This window comes from Cryptococcus neoformans, chromosome 9 (assembly GCF_000149245.1).
Source record: "Cryptococcus neoformans var. grubii H99 chromosome 9, complete sequence".
Classification (NCBI taxonomy): domain Eukaryota; kingdom Fungi; phylum Basidiomycota; class Tremellomycetes; order Tremellales; family Cryptococcaceae; genus Cryptococcus; species Cryptococcus neoformans.
In genome coordinates this window covers 764,737-780,301 of record NC_026753.1, presented here as the reverse complement: position 1 = coordinate 780,301, position 15,565 = coordinate 764,737, and the positions used below count along the sequence as shown (strand labels likewise).

General features: G+C 48.8%; 8 protein-coding genes; 4 read left to right on the top strand and 4 right to left on the bottom strand.

Moving 5' to 3' along the window:
* Positions 1-15: 15 nt before the first annotated feature.
* CNAG_04409 (hypothetical protein) lies at positions 16-1,635 on the bottom strand. XM_012196404.1 has 2 exons: positions 665-1,635; positions 16-604 (listed from the first exon to the last, which is right to left on the bottom strand). The coding sequence occupies exons 1-2, from the start codon at positions 1,488-1,490 to the stop codon at positions 108-110; spliced, it is 1,323 nt and encodes a 440-aa protein (XP_012051794.1). The 5' UTR covers positions 1,491-1,635; the 3' UTR covers positions 16-107.
* A 120-nt stretch (positions 1,636-1,755) lies between these two features.
* CNAG_04408 (choline kinase) lies at positions 1,756-3,816 on the top strand. XM_012196403.1 has 6 exons: positions 1,756-2,189; positions 2,245-2,299; positions 2,341-3,022; positions 3,070-3,143; positions 3,198-3,584; positions 3,653-3,816. The coding sequence occupies exons 1-6, from the start codon at positions 1,894-1,896 to the stop codon at positions 3,716-3,718; spliced, it is 1,560 nt and encodes a 519-aa protein (XP_012051793.1). The 5' UTR covers positions 1,756-1,893; the 3' UTR covers positions 3,719-3,816.
* A 108-nt stretch (positions 3,817-3,924) lies between these two features.
* CNAG_04407 (dynein intermediate chain, cytosolic) lies at positions 3,925-6,655 on the top strand. Its single transcript, XM_012196402.1, has 10 exons — positions 3,925-4,111; positions 4,167-4,429; positions 4,486-4,567; positions 4,625-4,901; positions 4,954-5,098; positions 5,149-5,248; positions 5,293-5,415; positions 5,466-5,723; positions 5,778-6,281; positions 6,334-6,655. The coding sequence occupies exons 1-10, from the start codon at positions 3,995-3,997 to the stop codon at positions 6,598-6,600; spliced, it is 2,136 nt and encodes a 711-aa protein (XP_012051792.1). The 5' UTR covers positions 3,925-3,994; the 3' UTR covers positions 6,601-6,655.
* CNAG_04406 (hypothetical protein) lies at positions 5,917-7,888 on the bottom strand. XM_012196132.1 has 4 exons: positions 7,501-7,888; positions 7,249-7,439; positions 6,937-7,187; positions 5,917-6,877 (listed from the first exon to the last, which is right to left on the bottom strand). The coding sequence occupies exons 1-4, from the start codon at positions 7,723-7,725 to the stop codon at positions 6,705-6,707; spliced, it is 840 nt and encodes a 279-aa protein (XP_012051522.1). The 5' UTR covers positions 7,726-7,888; the 3' UTR covers positions 5,917-6,704.
* On the top strand, positions 7,884-9,731 carry CNAG_04405 (cyclin H). XM_012196401.1 has 5 exons: positions 7,884-8,144; positions 8,225-8,451; positions 8,506-8,698; positions 8,755-9,176; positions 9,227-9,731. Exons 1-5 carry the CDS (start codon positions 7,950-7,952, stop codon positions 9,531-9,533), a joined length of 1,344 nt encoding a protein of 447 aa, XP_012051791.1. The 5' UTR covers positions 7,884-7,949; the 3' UTR covers positions 9,534-9,731.
* On the bottom strand, positions 9,531-12,647 carry CNAG_04404. 2 transcript variants are annotated; one of them, XM_012196131.1, is made up of 17 exons: positions 12,472-12,647; positions 12,392-12,425; positions 12,220-12,335; positions 12,095-12,167; positions 11,866-12,043; positions 11,545-11,809; positions 11,166-11,497; positions 10,870-11,114; positions 10,809-10,817; positions 10,638-10,754; positions 10,548-10,581; positions 10,420-10,495; positions 10,225-10,364; positions 10,045-10,177; positions 9,899-9,998; positions 9,833-9,845; positions 9,531-9,777 (listed from the first exon to the last, which is right to left on the bottom strand). In XM_012196131.1, the coding sequence occupies exons 1-17, from the start codon at positions 12,615-12,617 to the stop codon at positions 9,692-9,694; spliced, it is 2,097 nt and encodes a 698-aa protein (XP_012051521.1). In that variant the 5' UTR covers positions 12,618-12,647; the 3' UTR covers positions 9,531-9,691. The 2 variants fall into 2 exon arrangements, with proteins under 2 accessions (XP_012051521.1, XP_012051790.1); XM_012196400.1 differs by having other exon boundaries at positions 10,870-11,045.
* A 414-nt stretch (positions 12,648-13,061) lies between these two features.
* Positions 13,062-14,951, top strand: CNAG_04403 (CCCH zinc finger protein). The gene is made up of 6 exons (XM_012196399.1): positions 13,062-13,149; positions 13,203-13,551; positions 13,610-13,800; positions 13,848-13,968; positions 14,012-14,055; positions 14,163-14,951. Exons 1-6 carry the CDS (start codon positions 13,098-13,100, stop codon positions 14,840-14,842), a joined length of 1,437 nt encoding a protein of 478 aa, XP_012051789.1. The 5' UTR covers positions 13,062-13,097; the 3' UTR covers positions 14,843-14,951.
* Positions 14,906-15,565, bottom strand: part of CNAG_04402 (splicing factor U2AF 35 kDa subunit) — a 1,087-nt gene continuing 427 nt past the window's right edge. The window contains exons 3-5 of the mRNA XM_012196398.1: positions 15,555-15,565; positions 15,260-15,496; positions 14,906-15,183 (exon numbers count right to left, since the gene is read on the bottom strand). The exon at positions 15,555-15,565 is cut by the window's right edge and continues 130 nt beyond it. Of these exons, the coding sequence (XP_012051788.1) occupies positions 14,994-15,183; positions 15,260-15,496; positions 15,555-15,565 (438 nt within the window). The 3' untranslated portion in view covers positions 14,906-14,993.

The window sequence follows — 15,565 nt, the reverse complement described above, 5'->3', positions numbered from 1 at the left end:
CTTTTATACACCGCAGCAATTTTCAGAGTGGTCACACGACCAATAATCTACTAATGGCAACATGCATTTTAGATGATGACTGGTATTCAATACAGGGTATACAATTTTTATTCCACGTCCATAGCCATATCCACATCCCCGTCACCACTGACAGCGCCGCCTTCTCCCATTCCAGCCTCACCCGTATTCCAAGCACCTCCTTGCCATGCAGGTACGGTGCCTTCAATATCCATCACTTCACTGCCATTGCCTGTCGAGGGGACGTTGTTACCAAAGTCCTCGGCGTCATCAATTTCTTCAAATCTCGCCGAGTCGTCGTAATTTCGCGCTTCCTCCCACGTCTTGACTATCGACTCTTTCCATCGGTCAGCAGGGATGCCTAGCGGTCTGTAAAGAGTAAGACTCTTTTGGTTGTTTTTGAGTAGATCTTGCAGAGGACCTTTTAGGTCTCCGCTCCGATGTACGTTCATCAAATGTGTGAGAAGAGATGGTGATATTGTAAAGCCTTGTTCCCCTGGTTGAGAGAGGTATCTGCCTTCGGTTTCAGGAGATGGTGAGCGAGACGATCTGGAGTCCGAATCGGATAATGATGTAATCACTATGCCTACAACATCATGTCAGCTGTCAGGAATCGTAAAAGTATGTGATAATGTTAGGGACGCACGATCCTTCTCTGGTTCATACCACACCGTCTTGCGCCCTCTCAACTTGTCCTTTTCCTCTACTGACGCGTCTTCTGTATTTTCGTCCATGGTGCTCATATCAATGTCCATTTCCATTTCATTGCCTCTTCGTTTCTTCCCCGCATGCTCCATTCCTTCGATATCCTCTTCCCTGGGTCTCCTTGTCCGTAATGGTGAAGGAATACCGGTGACATCCTCAACGCCCAGATCTGGGCCGGTGAACATGGACGAGCCATCCGGCTGGACGATTTCATCCGCCTGTTGTGCTATCCCATCATACCTTTTTATATGGGGGAGATTTCGAGTGAAGGTGGCATCGGAATCGTACGTCTCGTCAGTGGATGTCGTCGGAGAAGCAGAAGACGAAGACGAGGGTGGTCGAGCATGGTATGGATCCCATTGGCGTGTATGGGGACGGTGAGAGGGATGTTGGTGAGTGGATAAACGGTTGGTATTATCAGGTAATACCTCCACTTTGACGTCGTCATTTCTGGGATAGACTGAAGGGCCAATGCCCTCATCGTCGTCATCGGCTCGTGGCTGGTCAGGAACCGGTGTAGATTGGGTGGCTGTCGGTGAGATAGATAGGCTGGAAAAGCCATTTGCCAGGTTGGGGCGTCTACGCTTCTCACGGTGGGGAGTCTCTGTGAAAGATGTTTGGGAACCAGATTGCTGCCATGGAGAGAGGGGATCTGAATCTAAAGGGGGAGACGCGGCTCTGCGCTTGCGGGACGGGGTGAAGAGAGGAGTAGTGGGAGAGGAGAGTGGTTGTGCCGGGTGGAAGAAGACGCCATGGTTCGCGGCCATGGTGGGAGTGCGTGGAAGTGTGGGATAGAGGGGATAAGTTATGTATACAAAGTGGGAGATGACATGAGGGGTAATTATGATGAGATCGATGGGAATGAGGAATGGTCTCGAACACTCCACCGCGGAACCACACAAATCCCGCGGGGATGACGAGCGCTTACATCCGACATGCCTAAATCTGATGGCTGCCAGGTGCATAAAGGCACGAGATCTCCTACCTGGGGTGCCTTTGTATTTTATGGATTATCGCTTTATGGATTATCGCAATCGCTACTCGTCGTTGATAGCACACCCCTGCATCTGTCTTCTCCGCACTCTCTCGCCCAGCATACCACTCGCAGCCCTCGCCCCCCCCCGCTCCCTCTCACGCCTCGCCGCGCGCCGCCTGCATACGTCATCCAGCATGGTGGTCACCCCCACCCGTCCGCCCGTCGAGCCATCTGGCCCTCCCCTCTCCCCCTTGGCGCTCGCCTCCGCTGCACATGCAAACAGCTCGGACTCCTACTTCTCCGCCCAAGCCGGATCGAGGCCGCTACCCAGGCATAGAAGGACATCAGGAAGCAGTTTCTCAAAGTTATCCGAGTTCAGCTTGGATCCTCCTCTTCTCGACAAAACGGATCAGTACGCTGCCTCGCCTGACCAGATCGATGAAAACGGCGTCACCGGTGTTCGGCATGTTGCGTTGAGTGTGGATGCCAGGTGAGTCTGCCGCACAGGCTGTGTCTTCATACATCGGCTTAGCACCAAACCTCAGCGAATGGCGGCAGCCAGTTTTCAAACAAAAAGTCCTAGCCATTTTACGACGCCTTGTGAGTTCCTTCGAAAACTAAACCGTCTAACACATACACAGCACGTCCCGAGATGGTCCTCTCCTCTTTTAACACCCACCAACATCCATCTTCAGAAAGTCTCGGGGGCCTTGACAAATGCCGTCTTCTTTGTCTCTTTCAATCCCGCTCCTAACCCAACCTCGCCTTCCGAATCGCCCCTGCTAACCCCAACCATTCCTCCATCCGATCCATCCCATCCGCCGCCGCTTACTCCCGAACAATATCCCCACACCCTTCTTTTCAGAGTCTATGGCCCTTCCTCTGATGCACTCATCTCCCGATCGGAAGAATTACGTATACTCCACGTCCTTAGCACTCAATATGGCATTGGCCCCAGAGTATTTGGCACCTTTACCAATGGTCGAGTCGAGGAATTCTTCCCATCACGCGCTTTGACCGCGCAAGAATTACGCGACCCTATTATTTCTCGTGGTATCGCCCGACGGATGCGCGAACTTCACTCGGTGGACTTGCGTCGCTTGGGATACGAACAAGGTCGTGCCACGGAGCCCGCTTTATGGATATGTCTCAAAGAATGGTCTGAAGCAGCGGAAGATGTCATCAGCTCATTAACGGCTCTCGGCGGGACACTGGAAGCATGGGTGGAGCGTTTCTCTTTACATCGTATCCGGGAAGAAGTCACAATCTATCGGAACTTTGTAGAATCACAAAGCGGAAAGGGCAATGGTGTTGTGTTTGCTCGTGAGTTTTTTTTTCGTGCGTTTCAAGTGAGGCTTATCGCTACGCAGACAACGACACGCAGTATGGAAATTTGTTACGCCTCGATGTTGAACTTCCGCCCAACACTCCTGAACATTGTCGTGTGAGTATACACAAATCATCGCCGGTGAATTTGCTAACGCATATAAAATAAAAGTATATTGTGATTGATTTTGAGTATGCTTCTCCCAACCCCCGTGGGTACGATATCGCCAACCATTTCCACGAATGGCGAGCCAACTACCACCATCCAACTCACTCTCACTCCCTCATTCCTCATTTCCCCTACCCCACACCTATTCAGCGTGAAGACTTTTATAGATCATACTTGTCAGTCGAAGTAGACGGAAGGAACGGCGAAGAAGTGGTAGGTAAACGCAAGGATGTCCCAGCAGACAAGGTTGCTGCCCTTGAACATGAAGTAAGGATTTGGAGTCCGGGGTGCAGTATAAACTGGGCGCTGTGGGGTTTAGTTCAAGCTGAAGAACAGGTCTGTGCCTTGGCCACGAAGAAGGAAGGGTATGTTCCAGAATTCGATTATCTCGTACGTGCTCTTGTTATTTCTACACGTGTGAATGAACACTTGTGCTGATCGCGGTTACGGGATAACAGTCGTACGCCGCTGAGCGACTTGAAATGTTCCGGGACGAAGCCAAGAAGCTTGGAGTTCCGTTATAGAATAACATAGATTAGCCGATTATATTGCTATTGTACATATGGGGTATGCAGTAAATGGTCTGCATACTTATTTGTTGGCCATCTTTTTCTATCATCCGCGGCAGTAGTGTAGTAGAAGGCGGGCATGTCCACTGTTCGTGAACAACGACGACGACTTTGAGCATTGACGCGTTTCTTGGTTCGTGGTTTGTTGTTGTTTTCTCGTTCTCGTCAATCCCCAAATCACTCTTTTCTCCGTTCGCAACTCTTTTTTCTATTCTGTAGCGTACCCCGATCATGAGCGACAGGAGACGGCAAGAGATTGAAGAAAAAAGGGCAAGGCTTGCAGAGCTCAGAAGAGCTAGGGACGAACGAAAGCAGCTCCTTGCTCAAGCAGAGAAAGGTTCAGCTGAAGTCAGTCCGTATCTGCTCCTCCTTTTCTCGTTATGCTAATACACGCCCACACCAGCCATTGCCTACAAGCAGAAGAGATGTCAACGAACTGGTCGATTCACTCTTGGCCCGACCCGCAACACCGCTCACAGGCCCATTCTCCACTCGTCCGTCAACGATCGGTACCCCCGCCAGACCATCTGGATCAACTCCTCCCGCTAGTATACCAGATACGCCAGGCGGCAGGGTGAGCCGGCTGAGTAACGATGGAAGCTTGAGTAGAGCTACCGGGTCGACAGTCGGGGGAGCGTCGGTTGGTGTGCCGGGAATTGTTGATCAGTACGTGGAAATGGATAAAAGCAGTTTGTGGGACGAGCTGATGGGGAAGCGTACAGAGAAAGTATGGTATCGCCCTCGCCATTCCAGATTGTAGACTTTGTGGATCATCAGGCTGAGTTGTTTGAGCTCCCTCCAAAGGTAAGACTACTGAAGTTATCATCAAGTTACATGGTCCATGCTTATGAAACGTTTCAGTCCGCCAAAGTGGCGCCTGTCACCTACTCGAAAGCTACCCAAACTATGACCTCCATGTCTACCTCCACGGACGGCATTGGTTATGACGACGCTCAATCCGAAGGAGAAGATGGTATGGGTCGCCGGCGAAGAAGAAAAGGTGAAGCAGACGAGAGCGGAAAAGAAACCGAGGATGAGATGAGAAAGAGGATACTGGAAGAGATGGATGAAGAGAGGAAGGCTTTGGAGAAGGAGCTGAGGGAATTGAGAGAGAAGACAGAAGAGCTGACGATCGCTGGTGAGTGACGCGTGTGTGACTGCTAAGGATCTCGGCTGAACGTTGGCTGCAGAGTTATCGGATGAGCAACGACAAGCCATATTTGCAGCACCAGATTTTACGTCGTTCATTGAAGAGTCTACTCGAATCGTCCAAAGAGCGCTGAGCGATGGGTACGATTATATTAAAGATTACACTATCGGTATCGACGGTGCATTGTGAGTGTAACGCGAGTTTATCTCTGTGAATAAATCTAACCTGGATATAGTGACGAGTCAGAAGGACAAAAAGTCAAACTGTTCTGTGCTTTTGCAGATGAGCGGTGGACAAATGGAAGATCTGTAACTGATGTTGACTGGTCACCCAAAGTGAGTTTGCGTCAGTCACTTTGTACAACTGCTTATAATCGCAGTTTCCCGAGTTAAGCGTCGCGTCCTATAACAAAAACCCTTCTGCAATCAACGACCCCGACGGCATCGTTGCAGTCTGGAACCTTCACCTCCTTGAAAGGCCAGAATTTGTCTTCCACTCTCCTGTATGTATCCATGCCACTTGGCAACGTTTTCCCAGCTAAAATTATCTCAGTCGGACGTACTTTCCGTGACTTTTTCACCCTATCACCCTACTCTTATTTTTGGTGGAACCTACTCCGGTCAAGTGCTCCTGTGGGATACTCGAGCAAAGCATTTGCCGGTCCTTAAAACGCCATTATCGGCCACCGGTCACACGTATCCCATCTACGCTATGAAAATGGTTGGCACGCAGAATGCCAACAACCTTATCTCCAGTAGTACAGATGGGCTCGTTTGCTCTTGGTTAGCCGATATGCTGGCTCAACCACAAGTAAGCCATCCAGTCGTCACCAGCGCGCGAAGCTAAGCCTCCATGTCTGTTCAGGAAGCACTTCCACTTACAATGCCTACTCACAACAAGACGGACGAGGTGTCCATCACGTGCTTCGACTTCCCTGACAACGAGACATCGACTTTCTGGATCGGTACTGAAGAAGGATCTGTCTACCAGGCCAATCGTTACGACCGTGCATCTGCCAAGGCGGGGCTCAACTCTGACGAAGTGTACCGCGGTCATGCCGCTCCTGTTACAGGTATCCACTTCCATCCCGGTACAGGTTCTATTGACTTTTCCGACCTTTTCCTTACCAGTTCTGTCGACTGGACAGTTAAGCTGTGGCGAACTAAAGCTGCTAAGGCTACAAAGGGAGCTTCCGGGACGCAAGCGAATGGGAGAGGAGAAGACAAGACCGTGGCTCCTGTGCACTCATTTGAAGAGGCGAACGACTATGTGTTTGATGTTAAATGGCATCCTCATCATCCCGCTGTGTTTGGTACTGTTGACGGGTCTGGAAAGTTTGACCTATGGAATCTTAACCAGGATGTTGAAGTGCGTAATCTGATAACAATCCACAGAGCACTTTGCTGACCAAACGTGATAGGTACCCATCATCTCAACCAATGTCTCTCCTCGTGCAATCAACAAGCTCGCCTGGGACCGTTCAGCGACAGCGCGCAAGGTGGCTTTGGGTTCATCTGACGGCAAGGTGTATATCTATGATGTGGCAGAGAAGTTGGTCGTGCCTCGGGATAATGAATGGGTGGAAATGCAGAAGAATGTGCAGAGTTTGGCTGCCAGCAGGGAAGGTACAAACGGTGTACTTGGAAGCGAGAGTGTTTCAGGATCAACAGCAAGATATAGGTTATGAATGTAGCTTAGCCCTGGGAAATTCAATATCACGATGTAACGAATTAACGACGGGATAGTACAAATCGATAGTCATCTCAGAATACAATCACCCAGAGCCGATAATCAACCAAGACTGCTGTAGCCGCCCCTGCCTCCTCCGCTACCTGAACCCCGCACGTTGGCCACAACGTGGGAAACTAAATCTTGCAGAAGGGTCGGTACTTCTCGCCAAAAATCACGGTGGGGTATAAGATCCCAACCTCTGGCAGAATATTGCTGATGGTTATAGAATACCCCTGTTCATGGACGTCAGCTGGGCTACAATGGACAAGATCAAAATCAGACATCAACTTACCAATGGCGAAGTACAGAATCAACCCAATAATAATCAACCAGAACAGAGTCTTTACAAACGAAAAGAATCCGCCCCCACCCCCACTTGAGCCAGACGGGTTAGATGGGTTAGAAGGATCTCCTGAGCGTGGGCAAGCATCGGGAGTTTCCCATCGGAGTGACAGGGCACCGACAGTATAGGAGACGAGCGTTGGGTTTGGAGAGTCTGACGATGTGTCACACAAGAGTGTAAGTTGGAGACGCTGGGGAACTCTATTCACCCTGGGGATTAGCTGCATTCGCAACCATCCATCGGATGAGAAGCGTGACATACCCAGCATATTCCTGCCCATTTACAGTGATCTCCAAGCCTTGTTCCCCGTTCTTTCCCAAAGGCATTGTTGTGATATCACTATCCGGTGTATTGACTAGCCAAAATGGAACCACAGCCGTCACCCGATCTGGGTCTGAGGATGAAGGCTTGTGGTTTATAAGCTTGAGACAGACCCTTGTATTTTCGGGACACTACAAAAGCCATCCACTCAATCATTAACATATTCCAATTATCCATAAACATACCACCCACCTGGTCCTCATCGGCGACACCGTCCTCCTTCCCTAAACCTTCCCCCGCGCACAAGTCCATAGACACCTTCACTTCCGATGTAGTTGGTGGCGTTGAGCTATCTTTGGATGCTGTGCGAAGGCCAGCCAAGGGCGAAATGTCGTAGGAGATGGAGGAGGCGGTGATGGAACAGTCAAAGGCGACAACGAGGGGAAGAAAAGCGAGGAAAGTTAGTGTCGGCCGCATGATCTGTGATAATGTTCAAGTGCGAGGGATACGAGTATGGAAGAGTCTAGATTCTAAGATACGAAGGTATATTGAAAGAATATATGAGAATAGATAAAGAAGTTTAGATGTAATCACCTCGAATGAGTCTTGTCGTCATCACAACGCTATTTCTCCGTCTCAGCACTCAACCCGCGATTTCATATCTCGCCTTCACATCTTGTTTCGCAACAGCAGCATATAACATGGCTCTTTCGGGACAAACTACACCCTCAGAGGCGGGGCCATCGAAGCCCTCTCTGATTCCAGGTCCTTCGGCGTACCATGAATCTTCACAATTCCGTCACTGGCGCTTTTCCCCGTCGATTTTGGATAGAATACGGTCGGAGTTGAATATCAAGTCGGTCGAAGTGGCTAGGAGGAATACAGAGCTAGAGAAGGTAAACATTCAATCATGCGTCATAATTAGCCACGTATTACAGAAAACCTATCATTAACAGTTGGCTGACGAATACCGTAGGAAGCTCAAAAGTCACTAGGGCATGACATTGCCGACCCACCACCAGCCGCAACTTATCTTACAGTCAACGATGAACTTTTGCTTCTCCGCTTTTATTGTTCACAAGTATCTAGGATCTGCCGGGAAGGCTTTGGCCTTCCAGAGGTGGTAGAGTCTACAGCAATCAGCTACGTTAAGAGATTCTACCTCAAGAACAGTGTCATGGAATGGCATCCTAAGATCATCATGTAAGTTAAGTTAGTCGTCTATCTCGTCACATGAGGGCTAACGCCGTAACCTAGGCCAACCTGCCTTTATCTAGCTGCCAAAACGACCAACTTTCCCATTCCAGCGGACCAATTCGTGTCCAAGATCCCAAAGCTCACTCCGGAAGATGTTTTAGAGAAAGAGTTTCTGGTGGCTCAAAGCCTGTCATTCGAGTTCTGGGTGCGTGGGGCGGATAAGGCTTTGAGAGGCTGGACATTGGATATGCAAGTAAGTGATTCATGCCTTATACTCACGTACCTTTCATTTACAGATAACCGTAAAAGGATCAACTGGATCCGCCACTAGAAGCAATCCAAAAGGCCATCGCGCCAGCTTTTACACATCTCTCCACATCCTACCTTTCAGATGCCGAATTTATCTTCACACCTTCGCAAATATCCTTAGCTTGCTTGAGGATGGCGGACAAAAAGCTGGTTGAAGGTTTCTTGGAAGGGCGGTATGCTGCGCATGCGGCTGCAATCGCTTCAAAGTCAGTGAATGGCGTTGAAGAAAACAAGAATGGAACACCAGTCCAAGAGCCTGCACCGCTGTATGGTATGGAAAAAGTCAGGCTCTTGGAAATCCTTGACCAAATTGAAGCCCTAATCCAGGCAGCTGCCGTCCAGTTGGATGTCAAGAAGGTGAAGAACGTTGATAAGCGACTGAGACAATGTACCAACCCTGAAAAGATCCCGGGGACTGCCTTGTAAGTTCTTTTTGCTTGTTCATGGACAATCGCCTCATCGTTGTGGTTAGATATATCAAGCGAAAGCAAGAGAAAGAGGCAGCAGACGCAGCGGCTAAAGCAGCTAAAACCCTCAAGTCCCAGTCTTCTGCCGCGGATAGTGACATGTTCTTCGGTGATTCTCTTCCATTGGCCAACGGTCAGAGCAAATCAAGGGTCCCTTTGTCCCCCCGAGTCAACCTCAATGGTAACCAGAAGGCTGGAGGTGCTGAATTGGAAATGAGCGACACCGGGATGGGTATTCAGGGGGAAAGTGGAGGGCTGCTAATGGGAGGAAAAGGGTTGAAGGATGTAGGCCTGCCATTATCGACGGATTAGGCTGATATTATGTATGGCATCGTTGCATGTCAAAGCGTAACTAGATATAAATGCACATGTAGAACAGGTTACCGAGTATTGTTTCTGGTAGGCTTTTTTTCTGTGATAACTGTGTAATCAAAGAGAAAGATTAAGGGAAGGTTTTTTTAATGAGAAGTTCACGGGTTTTTGACAGCAAACTGAATGTTAATGTCTTCCCAGGGTTCAGGCTGATTGATGGTCAGAATCTTTTTGGTGGCAAGAGCTGTATCGGAATTAGTGGGGGATCAGAGGTAACGCCAGAAAGGCAGAAGACATACTAAGGCAATCATACTAAAGGGACGAAGATCAGCGTTATGTGGAGAATGGGGGAAAGCATAACGCACAAAAGCGACCGCCGCTATATGCTTTGAAGACTTTTCTGGCACTAGCTCGTTGAATTCTACCTCTTGTTTATCGAGAGTGAGCATGCGTTTCTCAACATAGCTACAACCTTATTAGACCTGTCAAAGAAACAATCAAGAACACCCACCTGAAAAAGTCTCGGCACTGTTTTTCAAGAGTCGCCAGCAACTCTGGACGGAAGGCTTCGGGGAGATCAGCCAACCTCGCCTCCTGGGTTTCTGATGACATGATGTTCTCAAGATCAAGCTCATCGGGCAGTACTACAAATTCTTAACAGTGCTTCTTCAGAGTGCCTTTGAAGACTCACCATCTAGATCACTGCCATTTTTCAGAGCCAACATTAGAGGATCGTCGTCCGGGCGATCACTCATAAGTGAAGAAGAACGGATGCGCCGATGCTGATTGAGATGACCACCAAGTGATCCAGAGCGACTGTGCGCGCGAAGTCTTTTTACTTATCTGTCAGACGATGGTGGGCTTTAAGACGAAAGCTGTTACTTACCGAACTTCCTGGGGAGTCATAATGCTGAGCTTTAGGGAGCCTGGAGTGAAGGACGTGTCGGGCATGTCGGGAAAACCTATATGATGTATCATTGGCAATTTGCCCTTGATGGAAGATTAAGGGCGTACCAGGTGTGTAGTTTCCCATCATTCCTACCTCCCACTACGCCGATCGCCATTGAGCTTTCTGTCCTTTACCTGTGGTAAGGTTTGACTTACAGGAAGATTGCCACTCTGAACACTTTCCCTACGGGCGTACTCCAGGTCCAGTGCCTCACTTCCCCTTCCGACACTTCTGTCACGAATAGGTGCGTCGTAATCGCCATATTGGATGGGCTAAGCTCTCATCAGTCACCTTATAGTGGAATGGTTGTGTCAGTTTATGCTCACCCCATAGTCCTGTCGTGAATTGAGTTCAGCGACGAATTCCGGTGCTCGTCAATGCACTTACGTTGTGTTGACCGAGGTCAATGTCGCCAAACACATCATAAACATAGCCGTCAGGCTCAGCCATTGGAGGCAGATTATCATAGAGATCAGGACGACCGTCGACAGGCTCTTGAATGTCAATATCCATGGCATTGACGTCAAGTGCATCATGATTCCCCTTCTTGCTTCCAGTCAGGTCTTGTTCCCATTTAAATTTGGGTACATGGGTGAGATGGGAAAACCAATCGTCCATTTCCAGATCAAAGACTGGAAAGGACGGTTCAGAGAATCAACGTGAAATGAGATCAATCAACTTACATTCGAGGCCACCCGCGCCGTCAACCATCCTTCCCACTCTTGCTGCGATCTGTTTCTCGACTTCCTTCAACTCTGCATCCCTCTTTTCCTTCTCCATCCTCTCAACATACGTCTTCTTGGCATGACGCTCTTCCTCCTCATCTATTTCCAATGCCATGTCAAAAGTAACAGTCTTCAACCTTTTCGCCCTTTTCTTCATTGGTTTGAGATCTTGCTCAACGGTCTCGATTGAAGGCTGGCGATTAGGGGATCGTTGTTGGTTCTGAACTTGATAGGGCGCATATTTCGCCCCTGCCTCAACGTCATAGATGATGGGCGGACCCATATCGGCACTGAATACGTTAATCACTGTTTATTCTCTTCTCACATGGCCACATACTCTTCATCTGGCCTGGCTTCGCCAAAGCCTTCGAAATTCAATCCAATATCATAGTCATCGAGCTGAGCGAATGGAATATCAAAATCCCTCCCCGATGGTCCTGAAAAACTGTCATTGGCCCCTAGAGGAACTTCGAAATCGAGATTGAGGCCGAGGTCGACTTCTTCGTTGAAGGTCAAGTCTGGACCAGTGTAGAGCGAGTTGGAAGGTGCATGGGAGTGAAGAGGTGTGCGATGTAGTGTCGTGGCGGCTGAGGAAGCAGAGTCTATCAATGTATGTCCGTTAGCAGCTTTTGGGTCGCCGAATGTATTTGCAACGTACACTTCTTACGCTTAACCTGTCTAGCCACTTCCCACTCATAGCCTTCATCTTCTGAATCATCCTCTTCATGTCTCTCATCATCATCACGATGCCTTTCAGATATCGGAGTCGCTTGAGAATACGAAATCACAGATGAAGCTCGCCGCTTGCGGATGGCTCCAAGAGGGTTATTCCAGTCCTGCAAAGGTTTTCAGTCGATGATGGTAATCGGTGAGTGGAGTAAACATACAATGTAGCCAAACTCTTTGGTCCAATCAGTTTCCCAATCGAATTCAACACCACCGAGAGTAATTTGCTCAGGTCTGAGCAGAGGAGTTAGTCAAGAGAGGATAGACGGAAAACAGGAGTCATCACCTGCTTCTTCCCTCGCCCGGAAGTCCCAATGCCAATCCGCTGGTCGTACCTCCGTTAACGGTGCTGAAATCGGTAGCGATCGAGCGTCGCAGGTTGGAATGAAAGGCATTGACATCCTGAAAGAAATTGTGAGTTTAGCTGCTCCACTACCTCCGACAAACTTAACATTTACAGAGTAAAACATGTCAAAACTCTGATTATATACTCTGATCTCAAGTCAGCACAAGCGATTCCGTGGCTGACTATACACACCTAGCGACCCCCACAAGTAAAGCTCCGCTCAATCTCAATGCCATGGGCTCTGGGGGCTCAGCGATCAGGTCGCATGTCCTCGCCAGGTCCACAGTAGCGAGCTGCTTCCTCGTGATTTTCTTGTTTCGAGGTCCCAGCGTGGCCATAAGCCTAATGATTAGCTGCGTCCAGTTCTGGTGGCTTACCATACAATGCCGAAGCTGTTTGCGGATGTGTTAGCAGGCGAACTTTCTAGAGAATGAGTGAGACTGACGATCCCTTCTTGCTCGTTAGCAGGTCGTCTGAGAAGAACATGATTCGCGGTGAGTAACGAGAGTGCAGTCAGTTTCATCGGTCTTATTATATATATCGAGGGGCGCAATGCATGATTGTATTAGTGGGTAACTCATCAATTCTTAGGTCTTACGAAGAAACTAATGTGAAGGGAAAGGAGTGTCAACAGAAACGATCAAGACATTTCGATGCCAGTTGTTGATGGTTGATGACCGTTATTTGTTCCTGCCCACTTTTGGCAATTAATCCCGCGGCTGCTATGATGCGTGGTGGTCTTGTAGTAAAGCACCTCCCTTCCTTTATTCCTTCCTTCCTTGTTTTACTGGCTACTAGTCTGCTTCCTCTACATCACCATGTCCGACGCCGAGAAGAAAAGAATCCAGCTGGAAATCGCAAGATTATCAGGTACGCAAATACATCAACTCCTCAGGACTATGACTAATAATAATCCACCACAGGCGCAATCCACCGCCACACACATAATGCCGCCTACCATCCATATAAATCTGCTTACCCGTCTGTGAGAGGCCACTCAAGAGGAAGAGGTCGTGGGGCTGCAAGCACTCGAAGTCATGGACGAGGTGGAAGGGGTGCTTACTCCCTTGATTTGAGAGCTCAGAACCAGGCTGTTAGCGCTCCCGGATCTCAAGCGTCAACACCCACGGGTGCTGGTTCAACTACCCAAGCTGGCCCCAGTACAGAAAAAGAAGAAGGTGAAATTGAGCCTGAAGCTCCCGTCCAATCTGCGGCATCATGGGTCAAGACTGCCCGATCAGGTCATCGAAGTCTTATGACTGCTGAGAAGAGGTTTGTTGTATTCTCATCAATATATATCTCCATTACAACTTATTTCGAATGACGACAGGGCTCAACTACAGGCAAATTCAGTGTACAAAACTTCCAAATCTTCAGCAAGCTTGAAACCTCCTGGAAAGGGTCGACAGCCTAGACTGAAAATCAAAGCCGTCCCAGTACCGGATGGCACCCCACGCGTCTTCATCGACGGCGTTACATACGAGTTCAATTCTGGTGGCAAAGGTTTAAAGCGGACATCAGGTGAGTATCTTCTAATCGATACAGGAACGATACGAATATGCTTGCAGAGTACAAGCAACCGAACACCCTACAGTGGTACATTGACAGCCCGAAGCCTAGATTAGTCAGTGTCCTCGGTATTAAGTATAGATTCCAACCGAACGGAGATCTCACCTTGCCAAAATCAAAGTAAGTGTATCTATGATTTTTCAATTGTGTTAACCGTTTTCAGTGTGCCCAGAAAGGGGCAGCTGTGCCCTTACTTTTCAAAGACGGGTGCGTCGAATCAACATGTATATGGACCGACTGACGTCTTATCGCCATATCGCCAATTTTTTGTTTTTTTATGTTGGTAACGTATCCTTGCATTTGCTGACTAATAGGTCGATGTCGAAAAGGACATATTTGCAAAGCTATCCACGACCCTGACCGAGTTGCTGCCTGTCCCAATTTCCTCCGCGGACGATGTGAACTCGGTCCCATTTGTCCACTCTCCCACAACCCAACTGCACACAACACCCCTTCGTGCACCCGATTCCAGGCCCTGTCTTACTGCACTCGTCCCAACTGTCCCTATCCCCACGTCAAGGTATCGAACGATGCGCCGATATGCGAAGACTTTGCTTTTACTGGATGGTGTGATACGGCTGAGGGCGAATGTCCAAATTTGCATTCCTACGACTGTCCCGAATTTTGGTCTACGGGTAAATGCCCGAGAGGCGCCAAGTGCAAGCTTAGACATACGCTTCGTGCGGAGAAGGGTAGGGTGGCAAAAACAGAAACCACAAAAGAAGAAGAGAAAAAGAGCAAGAAGACGGAAGCCCCACCAGGAAGCTTTGAGGAACAAACCGAGTTTATCGTGTTTGACGATGAGGGATCACCTGGGCTGGCCTTGTCTGAGAGCGAAGAGGATGACGAGGAGGAGAATGACGATGACGAGGAAGATGAGGATGAGGATGAGGATGAGGATGAGGAAGACGAGGACGAGGATGGCCATGGTAAGCAAGAGGCTTCAGCTGACGAGAAGGACGAATCCGACGAAGACGTCAAGATTCTGTTCTAGAATTGTATCTTTTTGTGTCTTTTATTACCTCGACCTTGCCAACTCTATCTATTAGTCATGACTGTTACGAGTACAAAAACATGGATAAATGCATAGCATAGCGCCAAAAAATGTCCCAATAATGATGCTTCCAATCTAGTTACTTTTACATTTAATACCGCCTTTCAGGCATCCATCCCAAATCACCTTCTCCGCCTGCTGCAACTGCCGGTGTCCATCCCATATCTCCGCTATCAATCTCGGCACCCTTGTGTGCCCGTCGTCTTGAGACACGCTGTGATGCTTGAAGGGCTGAAACGAGGGATCTTGTAGGGTGGCAAAGGTGCATAAAGTTGCAAAACCTTTTTTTTTTTGGAAGATAACAACGTCAGCAAGATACTCGCAAATGTAAATGTCAGGATGGGGAAAAGAACTCACCCTTCACGTTTGCACTCTCCCAACTCGTTCTGACGACAGCAACTCTCCCTGAAGTCTGTCACAGGCGACAGCTCGGCATGCAACGGTCTCATAGCATACCATCTGTCATTCAACGCCTGTACTGCCCTAGCTGCTTCTGCTTCGTATTCGAATCGTGCATACACATTTCCGAGGAGGTGGTCACCGACATTGTCGCAAACAATCATTTCTTGGAGGTTTCCATATTTGGCCAGTTCGCTGAGAACATCGTAAGTAACAAGATCTCGGGGCGAGAGAAATAGAAGTACCAACTCACATGAAGAAGTC

Coding starts and splice junctions, on each gene's coding strand:
- CNAG_04409 (XM_012196404.1), bottom strand. CDS start 1,490: ATGGCCGCGAACCATGGCGTCTTCTTCCACCCGGCACAACCACTCTCC. Junction 605..664: donor GTATGAACCAGAGAAGGATC/GTGCGTCCCTAA, acceptor ATGATGTTGTAG/GCATAGTGATTACATCATTA.
- CNAG_04408 (XM_012196403.1), top strand. CDS start 1,894: ATGGTGGTCACCCCCACCCGTCCGCCCGTCGAGCCATCTGGCCCTCCC. Junction 2,190..2,244: donor GCGTTGAGTGTGGATGCCAG/GTGAGTCTGCCG, acceptor ACCAAACCTCAG/CGAATGGCGGCAGCCAGTTT. Junction 3,144..3,197: donor ACACTCCTGAACATTGTCGT/GTGAGTATACAC, acceptor ATAAAATAAAAG/TATATTGTGATTGATTTTGA.
- CNAG_04407 (XM_012196402.1), top strand. CDS start 3,995: ATGAGCGACAGGAGACGGCAAGAGATTGAAGAAAAAAGGGCAAGGCTT. Junction 5,099..5,148: donor ATCGGTATCGACGGTGCATT/GTGAGTGTAACG, acceptor ACCTGGATATAG/TGACGAGTCAGAAGGACAAA. Junction 5,416..5,465: donor AATTTGTCTTCCACTCTCCT/GTATGTATCCAT, acceptor AAATTATCTCAG/TCGGACGTACTTTCCGTGAC.
- CNAG_04406 (XM_012196132.1), bottom strand. CDS start 7,725: ATGCGGCCGACACTAACTTTCCTCGCTTTTCTTCCCCTCGTTGTCGCC. Junction 7,440..7,500: donor GTGTCGCCGATGAGGACCAG/GTGGGTGGTATG, acceptor TGGCTTTTGTAG/TGTCCCGAAAATACAAGGGT. Junction 7,188..7,248: donor AATGGGCAGGAATATGCTGG/GTATGTCACGCT, acceptor CAGGGTGAATAG/AGTTCCCCAGCGTCTCCAAC.
- CNAG_04405 (XM_012196401.1), top strand. CDS start 7,950: ATGGCTCTTTCGGGACAAACTACACCCTCAGAGGCGGGGCCATCGAAG. Junction 8,699..8,754: donor GCTGGACATTGGATATGCAA/GTAAGTGATTCA, acceptor TAACCGTAAAAG/GATCAACTGGATCCGCCACT. Junction 9,177..9,226: donor AAGATCCCGGGGACTGCCTT/GTAAGTTCTTTT, acceptor CGTTGTGGTTAG/ATATATCAAGCGAAAGCAAG.
- CNAG_04404 (XM_012196131.1), bottom strand. CDS start 12,617: ATGGCCACGCTGGGACCTCGAAACAAGAAAATCACGAGGAAGCAGCTC. Junction 11,115..11,165: donor CGGCGCGGGTGGCCTCGAAT/GTAAGTTGATTG, acceptor CGTCCTTTCCAG/TCTTTGATCTGGAAATGGAC. Junction 10,496..10,547: donor GATGGGAAACTACACACCTG/GTACGCCCTTAA, acceptor TACATCATATAG/GTTTTCCCGACATGCCCGAC.
- CNAG_04403 (XM_012196399.1), top strand. CDS start 13,098: ATGTCCGACGCCGAGAAGAAAAGAATCCAGCTGGAAATCGCAAGATTA. Junction 13,552..13,609: donor CTTATGACTGCTGAGAAGAG/GTTTGTTGTATT, acceptor GAATGACGACAG/GGCTCAACTACAGGCAAATT. Junction 14,056..14,162: donor CCCTTACTTTTCAAAGACGG/GTGCGTCGAATC, acceptor GCTGACTAATAG/GTCGATGTCGAAAAGGACAT.